The sequence below is a fragment of the Zonotrichia leucophrys genome, chromosome 2 (genome assembly GCF_028769735.1).
Source record: "Zonotrichia leucophrys gambelii isolate GWCS_2022_RI chromosome 2, RI_Zleu_2.0, whole genome shotgun sequence".
NCBI classification, from domain to species: Eukaryota; Metazoa; Chordata; class Aves; order Passeriformes; family Passerellidae; genus Zonotrichia; species Zonotrichia leucophrys.
Genome location: NC_088171.1, coordinates 145168754 through 145188549, shown reverse-complemented (window position 1 = coordinate 145188549; position 19796 = coordinate 145168754). Strand labels below are relative to the sequence as shown.

Below are 19796 nucleotides of genomic sequence, written 5' to 3'. Positions count from 1 at the left end.
CTAACAAGACTACATCAAGTTCATAGTTCAAGGCATTGAAAATCTTAAATTCTTATGAAAAGATGAGCCAGTGACCATGCCCAGGTGCCTTGGTCTGAAAGTAAAAGGGCTTTTCCCCCAAGCAGGGTAACATTCAGTTCCATGGATGGTCCAGGTCTCCTGGGCACCATGGATGTTGCACATTCCAGCTCCACTGAGGTAAAGACATGCCAATGGCACGTTCAGTAACCAGGCAAGACCTCAGGCTCCTCTGCTTTGAGTGTGCCCACCCTAGACCCTGACCACCTTTAGGACTGGGGATATCAAGGCTGACACACACTAATCAGATGTCTTGCTTTTCTGTGAGGAGACATTTGCAGACATCATCAATTTATTTCCAGATGTAATCAGATATGAAGAAAGAACCACTGAATTCCAATAAAAAAGAAAGCATCTTTAAATTCCCAGTCCCTAAGACTCACATTGCATTGGATTTCCAGCCTTCCCCTTTGTTCCTGGAATAGCCTTGCCATCCAAATCAACACAGAAGCAATTTGTTCCAAAACACTGGAGTGGCAGAAAGTCTCCATCCTCAGTACAAGAGGGGATAAAGAGATCTGATCCTGCAGGCAGGCTTTGCTTCAGGTTTCTCAGATTTCTCCTTTGCTTCTCACACTCAGTGGGGCACCTTGGGCGTTTGCCTCGACGTCTTGAGCCTGGAACCTCCTTACCCAAAGTGTCCAAACACCAGCACTCTCCTGCATAGCACTGAACCTCCTCATACCTCCCCTCCTTGGTGCATGTTGGAACAAACAGGTCCCTTGGCTCCTCATCACAGCCTCTGGATCCCAGTGCTAGTTTCACCACTTCACCTAAATCTTCAGCAACACTTTCGGGGACAGAAATTACTTGTTGAAGAAAAGTAAAGAACTCTGGTAGTTCCAGGAGAGAAGAAAGGAATTTCATCTGATTCTGATTGTCCTGCAGAGTTACTGTGCGGCCAAAGCTGCTCACCAGAGGTTTACTCAAAATGGAGCTCCCCTTTGATACCTCCAGTGAAAATGCCTGAGCTGACTCCAGAGGGCCTTGGCCATTACCCATGTCTGACAGATCCTCCTGTAGGAAAAACTGGCCAATGCTGTACTTCCCACTAGTGCCAAGCACCCCTGTGAAGTTAAACTGGATCAAGTTCTTCAAGAACCTTCCTCCAAAGAGGTTTTCTTGGAAACGCTTTGGATTGGCAGTAAATTGCAGTGCCACTCGAGCCAGCTCCCGGGATGGGAACATCCCTGTGACGGCTTCACTGAGGGTGGTTTCTAGATCAGGAGTCTGGCTGGCAAATGGGCTTTGTGCAAGTGGGGATGACAATCCAGAGTCCAGAAATAGCTCCTTGAAAGAGGGAGGGCAGGGCCTTGAAAAGCCATCAGTTTTGTCTGACTGCTTATCTGGTGTGGAGAACAAACTAGACTGACTGAAGGAGCCAGCAGGGCCATAGAGGAGCCTCGACAAGGCCCGTCGTCGCTCGGAGATGCACGATTGCTCCTCACCTAGAGAAAGATTTAAAAAAGAAAAAAGTACATTTTGGAACCTTCAGAACCTGTAATTCCATTGCTCTCTTTCGAGCAGCTGGGGCAAAAACAACATTAAAGTATAGATTAACTTGCTTCTCAACTATGCATCATGCACATTGTTAAGGAATTTGAAATGTCAGTGCCTATGGTCTACAAATAAAATTCTCCAGTCAAGACCCCAAATGAAAGGAAGAATTCCTTCCCCACTGCTAAGTTCTCTGCTCTGTGGAGTTTTACTGGCTCTGTTGCTTCCCGATGCAAATTCTCATCCCTGTTCCCATGGCAGAAAGAATGAAAAATGTCTTTTCCAAATATTTTAGCACTCTAGTAGGATGCCTGCTCTTAATGAAAAACTCCAGTGATCCAGGTGAAATGTGGAAACCTAAGAAGGAGAAATAGATTGTGGAAGAACACAAAGTTATTTTAAAAAATATCCACCAGTGAGGAACTTATGGAAGTTTCCTTACTAGATCTTCAGTTTCATAGTGAGGTGTTTATTGCAAGAGGTTTGACAATGAATTGTTAAAATCAGCAGTAATAAAATGCTAAGGACCAGGTGGCATTAATGAATGAGCTCTAAGGGAAAAAATTACAGAATTAAAAAAAAAAAAAGTCTAATGACAGCATATTGAGGGTATCAACAGTGGCCCTGGGCACCCATATCCTGGGCTAAGTTGTGTCACAGGTGTAGCTGCATCCAGCCCCACCTGTGCATTGATACACTGGGAGAAACAGCTCCAAGTTAGGATGCAACACATCAGTGAAGAAGGACAAAGCTTAGGGCTCAAAAGACAGCAAATAAGGAAAGACTTGATAAGTACAAAGACATCAAGAAGCAGACAGACAGCATGGTTATGGCACTGACTGCATGTCTGGAATGCACACAGCAGCTTAACTCACATGCCACACAGTTACCTGTCCTTGGAAAGTAGAATTATAGAGAACGGAGGCAAAAGTAGCAGAACTATAGAGACGGGGAAACAAAAATATTTTGAGGACAGAACAGCTTTTCCAGTATGAGAGAACATTCAGCCTGAACAAAAAAATATGAAAAAAGGTTTATAAAAAACAGGATTCTCCACATCATCCACAATAGACAATTATTATTCAGTATTTCTCACAGCACAGAGAAGTCCAGATGTAGAGCACATAATGATGATAATGAAATTTATTGCCAGAGAGTACTAGGAAGGATAAAAGGTTAGAGGGCAATTAGGCAAATCCCTGGAAGATAACTCCATAGGGGAGGGCTGAAAACAATGATCTTGACTCAGCCTCCAGTTTGAGGCATCTCCCACATGCAGGAGGATATTTGGAAGTTATTTTTAACATTTTCCATGTTTCTCAGTCTTTCTTACTCAGCACCACTGCTGTCCCTGTAGAAGACAAGATGGATAAGCAGCTTTAGTCTGCTCCAGCACCAGCTCCCCTGGGCTCCCCATTCCATCTCCATTTATTCCACAACCAAGCAATATGATAAAGCAGTCACACATCCTGTTAACAATAAGGATAAAAGCTGGAAATCTATAAAGCTGTTAAAAAGCTAAGCAAGTAATCTGATGTTCTGTGATTGACATCTTTCTCACTCCTGCTCTTGCACCCTTGTCGTGCTCTGTAGTTCCTGACAGGAGCTGAGGGCCCCTTCCCAGAAGTTCCTTTGTAAAAGAACTTGCTGTAGGATGGGCCCCTTCTGTTTTCAGTGTTGGCTCTTGGTGGTTGGAGGGATGAAGAACATTCCTCAGAGGGCCAATAATTTAGTGTAAGCCACAATTCCACAAGAACAGTAATATGAAACAAATGTATGATCACGGGTCATAAACACTCTCCCCTCCTTCCCACTGCTGAATCAAATCAAAACAGAGGAAGAAAGAATAAACAAAAAAGCACTGCTGGCGTGAATCTACTGCGAAAGGTCTGAAGAAAAGCACGTCCCCATCAGGGCTGCCTGGTGCACTGACTCCTCCAGTGTTAACACTGCTGAGTGTGAGAGCCAAAGACATTAAACAATCACAGAATCATTAAAGTTTGAAAACTTAATTGAGTCCAACCATTAACCCAGCACTGCCAGGACCACCACTAAACTGTGGCCCTAAGTACCACATCAACATGGGTTTTGAACACAAAATAGAGGAGAACTGGAGACACACACAAGGCATGTAGTTGTCTGAAGATTTCAGCCATAACCTCATGAAATACTTCTCAGGAGTTAATCTGTGAAACCTCTGCAGAAATTTTTTCCCTGCTTAAATTTCCTGAGTCTGCCAATAAAAGCAGCAAGCAGCCTGAAGTCATTGCCCCCCTTTCTTCACCCCCCTCAAAAAAAAATAAAAAAAATTATCAGGAGGGCTCAGCAAAGCATACTCAAAAAGAAAACAACTACCCTCAGCATATGGCAAGGCCTCTCAGAGGTTCCCTTGTAATATCCTTGGTGATCAGCCTTGAAGGCACACTAAACTTTTCATTTCACAGCAAGCCTGTGTGTGCCCAGAGTGCTCTGAGCACTTGGAGCTGTGACACCTAGGGCAGATTGCTCCTTTTTCAGCTGCATGGGAAGCTGTGTGTGTCTCACAGACACAGCAACTGCCTTCCCCCAAGGCAGCCCCCATGTTAAGACCCTGTGCCCCAGCCCTCCAGCACAATCCTGAATATTTAGGTAATGCACTTCAGAGCAAAGGTTTTTAACTTTCCTCCTCCCCTCCAGCCCCTGGACATTTCTACTGTCATTTCCATTTGGGGCACAGATTTGATGGTGAATTCTCTGTGGAATCTCTCAAAGCCGTAACCTATACACCTTTTCTGAATTGTTTGTTGGGGAGTTTTCTACAGGATTTGGCAGTTTTCATAGCAAAACATACAGTGACAGAGTTGGAAAAAAACCCAGTCAGAATGGGAGATGAAATTCCACAGCACTTCACAAAAGGAAGGAGGAAAAACACAAAATCACCATCACTTGCACAGATATTGTCACTTTACACTTCAGTTCCTGGAGTCCAGTGAAAATGCCTGAGCTGACTCCAGAGGGCCTTGGCCATTATCCATGTCTGACAGATCCTCCTGTGGGAAAAACGGGCCAATGCTGTACTTCCCACTAGTGCCAAGCACCCCTGTGAAGTTAAACTGGATCAAGTTCTTCAAGAACCTTCCTCCAAAGAGGTTTTCTTGGAAACGCTTTGGATTGGCAGTAAATTGCAGTGCCACTCAAGCCAGCTCCCAGGATGGGAACATCCCTGTGACGGCTTCACTGAGGGTGGTTTCTAGATCAGGAGTCTGGCTGGCAAATGGGCTTTGTGCAAGTGGGGATGATATCCAGATATCAGAGCTGCAAAGAAAAGCCTTGCTGCTTGCAAAACTAAAAGATCACAACATAAAATAAAAGCAGTATGATATTTAATAATTTTTTAGAATGTGACTCTTAGCCCTGGGGAGGTTTCAGGATCTTTGACCACCAGAATCTGTCAGAGCCGAGAAACGAGCTGGTCTGCTCTGTTCCCATCTAAAGATGTAATGAATAAGAAATCACCCATTTATCAAAAGTTACAGCGTTGATGAAGTTAAACCCACTGTTACTAGTCCTTATTGTTACCTTGTTGCTCCTGCCCTGTTAATTACCTGCTGGAAATCCCTCTCCATTAGGTCAGGTTTTCACCCCTGCTACTTCCTAGAAAATGGCACCCAGGACTGTGAGGCGGAAGTGACATGACAGCTTGTATGCAAAAGTAGGGACACCTTGCCAAGTTCAGCAAAGAAATACCCTGGAACAACGAGCCACCACAGAACTGAACAACCTAAGTGATGTCTAAGGAGGGAGGACCTCAGAGGTTGAATTGGGGTATGGAAATCCTGTCGCACCCATGAGGATGGAATCCCCCGCTCTGCCGGCGTGCGAAGTGGACAAAGCTGCACACCTCCTCCTCCTCCTCCTCCTCTGCACCACTCCAGGAAGCAGCGGGGTGTGAGCATGACCTGTTGGGCCCCCACCAGAGCTGATCACTCTTAATAAAGGCATTAAAAAGGAGAAAAATCTCCTGCCCTTTATTTATTTCAAAAGACACTGAGAGATTTTTCCTTTGGCCAATCTTGTAGGTGTTATGAGTAGAACAGCTGCCCATTTTTTTAAAAGGTTGCAGAGTTCACAGGTTGGGCTAGTTGCTGCCAGGGTGGAGTTCTAACTGTTTGTTACTGTAATCACCTGTCATTTTCATTAACTACTTGTTGTTGATGGTTAATAATTCCCGCTTTTGTCGAGTGACACCATGCTGCTTCCTGGAAGATGGCAGCCAGATGATGAAGAGAAAGGGACATTGAGTTTATATGCAAATGACCTCAGAACCAGCCTGCAATGGGAAAAGCCCCTCACCAAACCTAGCCAAAAACCCCTACAAACAACGAGCCAACATAAAATTGACAAATCAAAGTGATGTCTAGACATGAGGAACAGAATCTAGTATCTGCTAAGACCCTTTTTACCCCTCATCCTAAACAAAAGATGTCGGCTAGACAGAGCTCCTCAAATGTTCAACCAAAAAGCAGGGAATCTCCTGAGGCTCTCATGAGGATGGAACCCCTAGCTCTGCCACAGACCAGTGGACAAAGCTGCATCTTCCTCCTCCTCCATGCCATTCCTGGGAGCAGCAGCACTGTGAGCACGGACCCATTGGTTCTCCCCAACAGGGCTGATCGCTTCTAATAAAGGCTTCAAAAAGAAGAAAGGTCTCCTGCCCGTGTTTATTTCAGTACATACCACAGGCTGGGGGCTGGCCTCGTCGCCGTGTGCCCGGCACCTCCTGGCCCTGGCTGTCCGAGCACCAGCACAGGCCTTGCTGGTGACACTGCTGGGCTGCGTAGGCCCCGCTGGCCGTGCAGGATGGCACCAGGGGCTCCTGGAATCGCAGCGCTGCTGAGCGCTCAGCCTCACACCTCGAGGGGCCTGCAGGGAAAACAGCAAGGGTTAAGCAGGGAAAATTCAACGTTTCACAGCCACCTCTGTTTGATCCCGTTGTTTGCGTGTTTTGTTGCTGGAACCCAGGAAATTCCTCTGGCTGCCCTGGAGGAATTGAGACACTGACAGGGGGCTCAGAGACCTTGGCACAGGGCCCAAGACCCCTGTGCCTTTGATCTTGACCCATGGAAAAACAATTACCAACCTTTGTATGAAGAATTATAAGTCAAGAAAGTTTAAGTAGAATAATAGATAGTTTGTCATGGGGTGAAAAGTAGATTTTTGAGGTTTTTAGAATGGGGGCTCAGGGTCCCAAGATGGAGGAATTTGGGCGTTCCTTGTCCTTTTTCCTTCTTCTTCCTAGCCTCCATCTTCTGGGTGATGTTGGCATTTTTAGATTGGTTTCAAGTAGAAACTCACTGTCTAACACAGGTGATAGGTATTGGGAAGTTATGGTAAATAATGTACACGTAGTTTTTAGTATAAAAGATAACACTGTCTCTGAGGCAGTCAGAGTGCCTCTGTCTGACCTGCTGAGCAGACCTCAGCAGGCCAGAGAAAGAATTTTATAGATAAAAAACAATAAACAGCCTTGAGAACGAGAACTGAAGAGTTCTGACTCCATCTTCAACCACCAGGCTGGGAAAAGAGACTTTCTAATGCATCACGGGGTCACTCTGACCAGCAGAGATTGCGAAATTTGGGAATAAAAAAAAAAAGAGGAAAAACAATTTAACTTCCTGATCACTTCCAGTGATGCATCAAGTACTGGCTCAAAACGAGAATTCTCCTTCCCCTTTTCCCATGAAGAATTTGCCCCATGGTTTTCCACTGTAGGTACTAATTTCTATGGAGGGGCTTGACAGCTGGCTTGCAAGCAAAGCTGAGTTAATAGAAGAAATAACAATTGATGATTTTTGAGTGTATCCATAGCAAGGAAGAAGACAAGGCTGTCAGCATGGAAATAGATGAGAAAAGATACATGGAAATCTTTGTAAGCTGGACTATATGCATATGCAGATGTGTATATGTGCCTTATTAAATTTCTGTAAAACTTTTGCCAATTATATTGGCATTAATTGCTTTGCACCAATGAATATAATAAGTTATTGTGATGTAGTTAATGACGTAAGATCATGCTTTGTTAAAAGTATATAAGCAGGAGAACACACAGAATAAAAAACTTTTCTCTTCTTAGACCCTGATCATGTGTGTATGCCATGTCCAACCAACGGTGACATTTTTCTGAAACTAAAAAAACATAGTTTTCTGAAAACTAAACAGAAGATAAAGCCTCAACACATTTTTTAGCCATGGTTGCAAGTAGGCAGAACAGGAATATTTCTCCCAGGGAACCATGCTGTAGGCTGGGGGAGCTCTAGCCCTTAGTGCAAAAGCAAAGTTGGTCAACAGAGACAGATGTACAGCCTGGGAACCTGATTTGAAGGCAAAGTTCAGTGTTTCTGAAGAGAATGAAGCATTGCTCCTGCAAACAGATCTGCACCTGACTGTGGAAATTTGGGCTGAGAATTTCTCCATTTCCCTCTGCAGGGATCTGAAGACCCTATTCCTGTCAAACTGGCCTTAAAGGCAGAGAGGGCAAAAATCCAGCAAGTAAATTTTCTGGGGTATGATCTCTCCAATACAAGACTTCACCCTCTGAACAGAAATTTTGCTTGTTTATATTAACCTGCAATCCTACAGCCTAAACACTTCTCACCTTCAAGAAGTTTCCAGCTACGCCCAGCTACCTGAGTGAGGCAGCAAGAGCACCATGTCAGAGCAACTTGTTCATCCAGGGGACTCTGACAACTTCCCCAGTTTGAGTGGGTTCAGGTGACAGTGTGAGAGCTTCCTAAATCACCAGAGCATCCCCCTCAGTGGCTGATGACTGAGGTCACATCTCCATCTTGTGGCTGGTAGAGCTTCATCTGTGCTGACAGCTGCTACAGCCCCAGCCAGAGCTAAACCAGAACCACTGTGCAGTGCAGAGGGAAGATGCCTTCAAAACTCTCCAGAAATATCAGCTTGCCCCAAAGCCAGGAAAACTGTGTGACTACACAGCCAAAAGACTGACATCATATCTGCTTCATATTTCTGGTGATGCAACTCCTTAGCAAGAGTCAGAAAGCAATGTCAGAGGAGTTTGGGAATTTGGATCGGAGGATGAAGTATCACATGGGAGATTCAAACTCTTCCCAGCCAAGGCAGTTTGCACTGGCCTCTGGTCTAGGAGGGAGGAGATACCTGACCTCCTGTCCTGCAGAGTTCATCGCCTGTAGGTGGAGAAACTCTCTCCCCACATGCCTGCCCTGACCAGGGAAGGAATGGGCCCAAGGGCAGATCCTAAAGTTCAGCCTTGCTGGCCAAGGCTCTACAAACTTTTGTGTGGCCTCCTGGGAATGGAGTGTGTTGTGGTCAGTGTAAAATCCTTCCTATTTCTGAGTCTACCAACATCAATTACAGAGCATTTTCTCAGGCTTTTAATTTAATAAATCAATAAATCCATCTCCATAATCTCAGAGGAAGAGATATGGAGAGTTCATGGGATTTCAAAGAATGTGATCTGCAGGAATGTGGGAAAGCATTGATCAGAGGACAGGGAAAATCTGCTGGTAAAGAATGTGCAGAGGATAGAAGCCATCTGCAATTCAGGGACCTTGATTCTTGCATTGGAAATGTGATATTATACATTTTTAGAACAACTCTCCCCAACAGCAGCTGTCACATAAAAGCTCCAGAACTGCCACCTGATTTACAGGGCACCTCCTGGGTGCTACTTACACCTGAAGTTGCCAGAGGTGGCCAGTTGGACCCCCAGGAATCGCCTCTGCAGGATCCGATGGATGCTGCTCTCTGTGAATGTGCGGGCAGGCTCCGGCCCCGAGAACACCGTGTCGTAAACTTCATCCAGCAGCAGCTCCAGGCCTGGGAAAGACAGACTTTTATCACAGGGACTGCTTTTAAGACAGAAATCATCCTTACCCCAGAACAAAGCTGGGAGATTCTCAGGTAAAATAAATCCAGTTCTCTAAACAAGTCAAATGTGAAGTTATACTGCATAACCCTAATAACCCTACATAACCCTAATGCACCACACCCTGCACCCAGTGCTGGGTGCCCAGGCACCACCTTTATGCCTTGACAGTGTTCTGGTTTGAAAATGAAGTGAGTTTTTTGGGAGTTTGGTGGTCAAACCATGACAGACATCCACCAAAACAAGCAGAAGAAACATCCTGTACCTGGCTATAGGCTGTATTTTTGTTAAGTTCAGCCTGCAGTACAGAAATTGATGGAATTTTTGCAACAGATGTTACCAAACCAACTACACGTCATTTTGGTTGCATATTAAAAACCAAGATATTCAGTAGTTTCTCTGAGTGCACAAATTTTTGAGAACTACTTTCTTTTCTGGGAATTAAATGTTGAAGTTCTTGTCTATCATCTAAATTTCAAGCTATTGTGCTTTGTATTTTTCCCCTTTGAAAAAAAATTGAAAATTAAAACCACAGTATCTAAGGAAGGTCTAGAAATTCTCAACCTCCTCATTCTTCCTTGCTATAAAAAGAATTCTTTCTTCCGAAGCATCCCATCAGCTATTAACATGCCTAAATCCTGAGGTTATGAGAGAAGAGAATGTCCCTGCCTATTTTAGACTGGTTGGACTAGATAATCTTTAAAGGTCTTTTCCAACCTAAACAGTTCTAGATTCTACCTAAGCAAGAAGAAGAGTTCATTCTTCAGGCCCTTTATATTCCCCTGGATTTGCTAATCATATCAAATACGACGCAGCTTCCTAGTGTGGGCAGAAAGTGGACATTCAGAAATCCCATTCCACATCCCAAAGATGACAGGATTAGCTCCCAGGCACCAGCTCCACTCATTGCTGACTGAAGTTCTGCTCAAAAGAGTGGCATTTCATTAGTGAGCACCAGCCCTTCCCATGGGCATTACACCTGTCACATTGGTCTCACCCCTTGTAAGAGTGAAATTGAACTTCCAAATGAATCTGAAGACTGACAGTTGTTATTTGTCCTTTCCCTTGGGAATTCAACAACCCCCAGGTCAGAGGATGAGCTGCTGGAAGGCACTCACCTGTGTCTGCCAACTCCCTCCCCAGGCTGTCCACGCAGTAACAATATCCCGAGATCTCTGGGAATGCTTCCCTCACCGAGCTGAATTTTTGGAAAGCCCTTGGGAGCCTGGAATAAAAAGCAGCGTGCTGTGAAGAGCCCAGGGAGGCTCATCAACCACAACAAAGAATCAGCTGTTTCCTTCCTGATTTCATAGGAGAAGGATGTCTGCAGAGGACCAGGCCAGTACAAAAGGCTTTGCAACCAGGCTCTGACATGATCCAGAGTGCTGTTTCAGCAGGATTGCAACTCTACTAAATGCCATTTTTCTAAACAAACAGGGGATAATCTCCCTTCAAATAAATTTCTGATCCCTCCTAAGCATGTACACAGCATCTAACTCACTTTCAATTCTATTCTCATCTTCAGAAGCCTGTCAAAGAGTGTAAAATAGATGGGCGTTGGCTTAATGTTATTATAACAGCTATTCATTAGCTCCTTTCACAAATCTGCATGAGATGGCAGAATGCCTAAAAAACCAGGTTGCTTCCCTTTCCTTACATGCCACATACAATTTCTGCACTGATTTAAGTACAAAAGCTGATAAAAACCTCACTAATATCTTTCATTTTCAAGGCATGGCTCAACAGATTAAGGAGAAGGTGAAAGGGATTTTAATATGAAATAAGAATCACTTTGGCTTCTGGAGATCAAAGAGATGGTTTCCAGTGTAATATTCTAGGAATGACAACAGCCAGATTCCAGCAAAGCAATTATTTAAGAAAGAAACTTAATAGGGTCTAAGTTGTGAAAACCATAGTAAAGGTGGTCTTAACTGACAGACATCCTAGGGTTTCTCCAAGCAAAAGATAAGTTTCAAGTTCTAGTTTCAAAGTGCCAAGTTCTAAAACAATCATATTATTTTATGGACACATCCCCTTACCCTGAAATACTATAAAGGTGTGGTGTCCCAGCTGCATGTGGCTTATTTGGAAAAACAGCAACAAGGAAGTGGGATTTTCTGCTTAACACCTCCAGAGAATTACACAAATTAGGTTTTTACCAAGGATGGACATTCAGCAATAAGAATATTGGTGGATTAGGCACTGATTAACTGGGGAAAAGCAGTTCACAGCCTCCCTGTGAAACTGTGACCAGGCTCAATTCAGTGCCACACTCCAGCAGCCTCAGGAATGCTCCAGAATGTGCAGCCTAAGAGCAGCAGTGAAATGCTTGTCTGGCTCAGAGCTGGTGCTCAGCTGAGCAGAGCAAGGGTCTTTGCCACCTCCAAGACTTTGCCTGAATCATAGAACATTCTGGGTTGGAAGGAAAATTGAAGACTATCTAATTCCAGCCCCCCTGCCATGGGCAGGGGCTGCTTCCACCAGACCAAGCTGCTCAGGGTCCCATCCAGCCTTGGCCTCCAACACTTCTAAGGATGGAGCATCCACATTTTCTGTAGGTAACCTGTGCCAGTGCCTCAGCATTCACAGGAAAGAATTTCTTCCTCATATCTAAATCTAAACCTACCCTCTTTCAGCCCAAAGCCTTTCCTCTTTGTTCTAACACTACTGCACTTGTTAAAAGTCCTTCTCCACCTCTCTTGTAGCCCCCTTTAGGTGCTGTAAAGTCCCTTGAGAGCCTTCTCTTCTCCAGGGTCAACTCTCTCAGCCTGTCTTCACAGGAGAGGGGACTCCTGGGAGCTCCACCACCTCCTGTCAGGAGAGTTGAAGATGTTTCTGCTTCCACAGGACATCAAAGCACAGCCTTGGGAAAGCAGAAAGCAGCAGCAGCTCTGTCAGAGGAAGGGGCTGTAACTTCAGGGTTGTCCCAGCAGTGCTCCTGTCCTGTCTCAGAATTTGTACATCCCTCTGTATTGCTGCTTTGCTCTAGCACCCTTCCACATCTACAAATTAAATGTCCACTGAGTCCCTCCACTTTGGATTGTCAAATCCTGCTCCACTGCTGACACGGGCATGCTGAGAGGGATCAAAATGTCACACTTCAGGGCAAAGGGGGACTTCTGCCAGCATGAAAGCAATATAATTTAAGGTATAAACATATAAGTAGCATATTTCTATAGCGTTCAATGTGAACATGGGCATAAACAGCTTGGAGTATTTTAAGACCTTTCAGCTGCCCTGGATTATCATGCACTGTCCACTGCCCAGTCAGAAATATGATCATTTTCTGTACTGCTCATGTCCTTGGAGCTCATCAGCTCAGCATCTCAACCTCTGAGTGATGCAGGATTCAAGGAAAAACTTTGCATCCTGATTTCTTAAATTTTCAACATTAAAAAGTCACACACACACTATATGGGGCAGATGTGTAGTCACATCTTGTCATTCTGGTTATTTTTGTTCCAAGTTGAGAGTAAAACTTAATAAATTACAAACAGATATAAATTAGGCCCACACAAACAAGAGGGCAAAACTTTTCTCACCTTATGTGGAAAACCCAATTCTTGCCACATTTTTTATTTTCTCAGACTCTTTAACCACAGCCATCAAGATGAGTAGAATTAACAGAGAATTCCTCATTTTTCAGAGCCAGTCCAAACCAACTGTGATTACATTTAACTTATGGATAAATTTCTAGTGTTTCCATATTTTTCAACAAGAATGCTCGCACTTAAAAATACAGGGAAATAAATAAATGTGAAGTTGTTGGCCTTCAAAATTTAAGTCTCTGCTTTTGGCTTCCAGCAAAGACAACTCATTATTGATTATAGCAAGAAAGCAAATAAAAATCTTCCTTGACTTTTGATTTTTTTATAATTCCCATCAATCTGCTACAGGGTGTTCTATATGGCTGCCTATCCAGGCAGGACCTGGACCCAGTCCAAGCAGAAAAAGTAACAGGAGCCAAGCCGTCCAGGTGAGGTAGGAAATTTGGGCTCACCTTTCTTTGTGGAAGTCTTCTGTTTGGGAAAAGTCTCAGCTCTAAACTCCTGAGTTTCCCCATTTGTGTGTTTGGGGAAGGTGGTTTAACATACTGGCTTATTCTGGAATATTTATGAAGGTCTAGGGAAACTGTTTGGAAAGAGAGGTAGGATGATATGTCTACATTTTAAAAATCAGTCTGTGGAACCAAAGAAAGTTTCTCCACTGGTTCCATATGAACACAAAATATGGGTTAAAATCCCTGTTCAGCTACAGCCCTTTGCTGTAGATCTCATCCCTTCAATTACACATTCTGCCCTGGTTTGGGGAAGGAATAATAACATTTCAGGCAGGAGTAGTGTGAAAATAAATATATTAATGACCTGAAATACCCATATATGATGGCAATAAGTTAAGCCAATGCCATAATTAGAAGGTAGACAGCTGGGACTGAAATGATCCTGCTGTGATTAATTACATTACATGGACAGAAAATAAATCCAATCTTGCAGGTCTTTGCAAGCAAATCTCCCAGTGGGAGGAAAAAAAAGTCAATTTAAAGCATTGATTTCTCCACTGTAGTTGCTTTTTAGCATTTCAACACCAACAAACGAAAGAGCCATATTATTTTGCTCTCACCGAAATAATCTCTCCTGAAGCTCTGACAAATTTGCACTGTGCATTCAGACCTGTCTTTCAGTTTGGCTTAAATTTTAAAAAAAGAAACCCCTCCACACAGCAAAACTGACATTTACAATAAAACACCTTTGCTGCTACAGAGCCAAGTCACAATGAGATGTTATGTTTAGTGCTCTGCCCTCCACCAGGCAAACTGGTGCTGACTGAGGAGCCAAGTCAGTGGCACTTCACAAGACACTGAAAGGTTTCTCTGGAGAGTCTGAGCATCTCTGAAGAACCAAAACAAACTCCTCTCCCATCAGCTCCCCTTGCCCATCCCTGTGTCTCCATCACAGTGTTGATTCCCAGCTCCTCCACAGGACAGGGAGCTTCCTGCCCCCACAGACAAGGATTTGATCCAGTGCTCTGAAGCATTCCCCAACCCTCTGCAAGCACCCGAAGCCAGCTGTGCACCAGCACAGCTGTTCATCATTTTCATCACTTGCTGTTTCACCCATGTGAGCAGCCCTGGCATTGCCTAATATTTAGGCAGGTAAGAGGTTCTCATCATCAGATGGAACCTCATCTTTGCATGTTATCACTTGTCCACCTGCTCTCATCTCCCATATGGAATTGTCTTTCCTACCTCATATATACATCCAAATTCCTCTCCTCCTTCTGCTTTATCTCATTTGCTGTTGTCTGTCTGTCTCAAAAGCAGCCCTGGCTACCTTTCCAACTACAGATCACAATGTGGTATCCAGTGCTGTGTGGGGACACACCAATTAGACTGCAGGGATGGAATATATATATATATATATTAATCAGCAGATTTAAGTCAGAAGAAAAAGGTTCTTTCACTTGATCCATTCTTTAACAGAAAATATCATAATGTGAAGTTACAGAATAAGGGCTCCATTCTGTAGCAAAAACCACAGAAAAGCAGTCAGATGGTGCCTTGAAGGGCTATGCAGGATTACATTCTTGATTCAGAAGCCTGAGCTCTTACCTGTTGTAACTATGAACAAGATCAAAAACACTCATGTCTGTTGTGTTGACAAACTTGCACTGGACAGGCAGAAACTCTCCATCTGCCGAGCACTGTGGTGGGGTCTTCTCCCCAAACCCGTGCAGGATGCGACGGTCACGGATCTCACAGTTCCCTGGACCTAATGAGAAAAGAGGCAATGTTTATTTGTGTATTAATTTCCCCCAAACAGCTGAATAGTCACCCTGTTGTTCAAAAGGGGTTACATTGAGCAGGGACACTGAGGTGCATCATCTTGTTTTTATGAAGAGCAGGGAGTTGGACTCAATAATCTTACTGGTCCCTATTCACACCAAGCCTTTCAAACCCACAAACCCCATCATTTTGTTGAATATCACTTACACCGTGCTGGCTTTCCTTTTTGTCTGGTGCCATAAATCTCCATTCCCTCTGGATCTACACACCAGCACTGCCCCAGCTCTGTGTCACACTGCACCTGGTCGAAAGCCCCTGAGTCCAGGCACTGGGGGATGTAGGAGATGCTGCTGTCATTGATGTATCGGCTCACCAAGATCCTCTGCTTTTGCAGCTGGCAAAAGGACAAGCCTGTGGTACCAGAGAGGGGCACTGTTAGAGGAAGGTTCTTGTTGGGCACTGAGTCTTTTATTGAGGCAACATTTGAGTTTTCTCAGAATTACAAGTTCTAAGTCTGCCACCCAGGTGGCACGAAGGCATTGATGGACTTGAGGTTATGAAAATAGGTATAGAGAAGCCCACCACAGATGGGGTTGAAGCTCTCCAACTCAAAAGCCATTACACTAAATCAGTCTTTCATTCACAATTTGTCTTACTGGGACCTTCATAAATACAGACATTGAGATGTATCAGATTTCCATGACAAGCCTTGAAGAAACTCCAGAACTTCCAATAGAAGACCTAGCAAATTACCATAAACTGGAGTCCATTGAAGTCTGTGGCTAGCCTTTTCTTGATTTAAGCAATTCAAATGCAGATTTAAATGGTTCTTTACCCAATCTGAGCAAAGACAGAAACTTTTTACTTACAAGATATGGGATATCCATTCTGTTTGCTGCCAGGAACCTCAACACCGTTCTCATCTACACACCAACAGGAAAGGCCATTCCTAGTGCACTGGACTGTCCTGAAGAAGAACACAAGTAACATTTTATTTTGTGTGTGCAGAGTCCTCAGTCAGTACCAGACATTAAAAAAATAAATAAATAAACAAACTATAAAGCAAAGTAAACCACATCAAATGCTTCAAAACCACAAATAATGGAACTGGCAAGAGCTGTATTTCTGGTGACTCTGATCAGTGGGAACTCTTAATTCCAGTAATTCTCTGGACTCTTCAGGAATTGCAAATACATGAATTGAAGTCGTTGAGGAAGAAAGCACATTGGACAGAATCCTAATTCTCATTATCTGAGATTCACCAAACACTTTGAGACAGTTTCAAAGTCAAATCTAGAATGGTCACAGCTGCCACCAGTGGCAAAATAAAGATAATAGCAGAGAAATTACAATCTGTACTCAGCCTCAGGTTTAACTTGTTAGCTTCTTGCACTGTCAAGCAACATGCTGCTCTCTAAATCACTGTTCTCTGTGTGGTTTTTAGCTCCTTCACTGCCTTTAGAAGGAAACCTGACTGTGCCACTGAGCAGGGTGGATAAGTTCTCAGTCACTTGGCTGAGCTGTGCCAGCTGGCACACACATTCACCCATGAGCATGTGTAGGAAGACAGCAAACTGCATCACACTGCAAACTGATCACAAAAGTATTTGCAAACAATGCTGCCAAAATTAGCCTGTTATTATTAGATAGACATCTTTACTCAGAGATTATTTCCCATAACAAGGAATTCATTTGGGAGAGGCTGGATCTGCAAAATGGCTCAGTGAAGTCCCTTCAAGTCTCCTGCACCACTCATCCTCCAGTCCACTGTTGCAGTGGCTCTTCCAGACAGGCTAAAACTCTCATTAGCAATGAAAGGTCACCTCATATGGCAGCACATTAATAGCAGGGATGAATTACCTGAATTGGCCATCCTCTGAGCACTGAGGAACGTAGGCTTCTCCTACTGAAAAAGCCTCTTCCCTCTGAAGCTCACACGGACGCAAGGGCTGGGAGTCGGTCTGGTACTCTGAAAACAGCAAGGAGGTAAACACCTAAGGGTGATCTCACCACAAACCCACTCTTACCAAACCCCTGATAGTGCCAGTGCTGCAGGGAACAGGTTCAGGGCTCCTCCCTGGCTGTTTTCCCATTGCTCCCTGTGTGCATTTCCATGTGGGACAGCACAGGGAGGTACTGAACAAACCTGCTACTCTGTCTGCTGCAGGATGAGCACATGGTGGAGATGACCATGAAACCCTTTGCCAGGCCTGTGTCTAGTTAGTGTCAGCTCTGTTCTGCACTGGCCTGGCTATAATTTTCTGGTACTTAGGGTTCTTTACTTATTTGTGTCTATGACCACAAAAGAGCCCTTTGCATAACCACACACACCACTATTAAATTTTCTGAGTAATTATCCTTCACTGGAGCTAAGTTACTCACTATTTCACAAAAATGAGAGGTATATTTTAAAAAAATCAATTTTTAGCACTAGCATCAGACTAATTCATACTAGGAGCACTCTCAGTTTTCAATGGGACAAATGATCAACTACTGAATCTACCTAGCAAATTTGTAATGCATTCAAAGCTGCACTAGCTGCTGTTTTAGATGCAGAATGTAGAATGATGAAATTCAATAATTCATTAATACAGAGCAGATTAGTTGATCTGACACTTTCCTCACCCTTTAAAAACTGATGAATGTCATGCTCTTAATACCACGGATTAGTTTATAAAAATACAGCAAACAAACCCACAGCAATTTAGTCCAAATGTTTGCTTAAGCCAATATTTGGTCTGAGCATGATCATACACTGTAGTGCAAATACATCACAAGTATCCTGAATGTTTTTCAGCCTGAAATAATTTGCAACTCACGGAACTTCTGCAGCTGCAGACTGTTCCTGTGCTTCTAATGCTTCTCAATCACATCTGTTTCTTGAGTTTTTACAGTGTCCCCTTAAAATCATGTGAAAATTTTCATGAGATTGCAAAATTTCAGGTGATCTCATCTATAGACAATGTCACATAGGCAAAGCTCCCCCTTTTCACCTCAAACATCAGCTGCTCTGGGATGTGTGGAGATCCCTGTGTACAGTGCTAGAGAGGGTCTACCAAGACATTTGAGTTAAATGACTAATTAATTCAGTGATTCAAATTACTGGTTGTGCAGGGCTATCAAACTCAAGCCAAAGAACTGGGGGCAGAACTCAGACTATCCAATATCTTTAGGTTCAAGCCTAAATTAGACAATGGCACCAACAAGTAGAAGATTTGATTGAGGAACTTCACAACCCTGCAGCAGAAACTTTTCTTACCCTGCTCATTCTTTAGCCCTTGAGAAAACGTTTTTTTTCCCCACCTAAAATTCAGGTGTGCAAACTCAGGTAAGCCTAAACACTTAAAGATCCTGATAGTTTAGTATTCAACCAGGAGCCCAGCCTTAGTTTGCACAGCACACAATAACCTGCTAAATTTTCAGAGTGCAAGATTCAAGATCATTATATATTTCATCAGGAAAACACGCAGAGCAGCACAAAGATCAGTCACCCTTGGACACAGGCAAAGGAGAAGGACAAGCGTACTTACCAAATATATTGGCTGTTGCTATGCTAATAAAACAAAAGAGGGTGCAAAATGGGATGGAGCCCATCTTGCAATGGGGGAGCCCCATCCCCTTCTGTCCTGAGGCAGCTCTGTGCACCCACAGAGCCTTTGCTGCCCTTTTATAGCGCCCATCATGGGGATGGGCTCACTTCAGTGCTGCTGACTGGGCACAGAATTGGGTGAGTGACGCACACGAGGCTTCTGAGCAAACCCAAGAGGCTCCTTGAGCTGGAGCTGCCCTCCCTCAGGCCCCTCTCATCCCCGCTCCAGGGAGCACAGCTGAGCCAAGGGGCTGCAGGCACAGCGGGTGGCAGGGGCTCAGTCATTCCGACAAGTAAATTGGGGATATTGGAGTGACCCTGGGCAGAGCCCTGGCCCTCACCTGCCCCAGGGCAAAGCCAGGCTCTGTGCTCCCTAGGGAATTGCACATTTTTTACATTCCCAGAGAGCTGAACCTCCTGAGGGACAGACCTGAGTGAGACCTCTGGGTGCTGCACATCAGGACTGAATATAACTCATAATGTGGTTTTTTTATTAAGTGAAAAACAGGATGGATGCATTCACTGGCTAAAGTGAATTAAGGATCAGAGTCAACAACATTCTATCTTTTGTTATCACTCCCACTTGCACCATGCACTTTAACACAGCCTGACAGGCACAGCTTCACTCCTTGGGCTTCATCCTCCAGCTGTAAGATCAGTATGATCATGAAGCTTCTTAAGTTAAGCTTTTTGGTACTAATTACATGCAAGATCCTCAACATAAAACATGAGAAATATTTCCTTGGTTCCAGAATTTCATTTGTTAATTCACCACCTCTTGTGACTGAGTCAGCATTTACTTGCACCAGAAATTATGAGAACTCACCCTCACTTGTAACAAATGTGGTTGGATAAATAAGCCCCAAAACATTACTTAAATAATAACAGCACATATTTGAAGCTGGATTTAACTTGATTTCAAGAAGAAGTGAGAGCAGCATTCCTGTTTGTGATTCATG

The 19796-nt window shown here is 43.9% G+C and overlaps 1 protein-coding gene across 1 annotated transcript in view; it reads right to left on the bottom strand.

Annotated features, from left to right (window-relative positions):
• The window catches only part of TG (thyroglobulin), a 149326-nt gene extending 130484 nt beyond the window's left edge, over positions 1-18842 (bottom strand). The window contains exons 1-9 of the mRNA XM_064703628.1: positions 18779-18842; positions 17109-17217; positions 16118-16215; positions 15456-15659; positions 15075-15234; positions 10585-10691; positions 9274-9417; positions 6292-6477; positions 462-1526 (exon numbers count right to left, since the gene is read on the bottom strand). Of these exons, the coding sequence (XP_064559698.1) occupies positions 462-1526; positions 6292-6477; positions 9274-9417; positions 10585-10691; positions 15075-15234; positions 15456-15659; positions 16118-16215; positions 17109-17217; positions 18779-18842 (2137 nt within the window). The remainder of the gene's footprint in view (positions 1-461; positions 1527-6291; positions 6478-9273; positions 9418-10584; positions 10692-15074; positions 15235-15455; positions 15660-16117; positions 16216-17108; positions 17218-18778) is intronic.
• Positions 18843-19796: the final 954 nt, after the last annotated feature.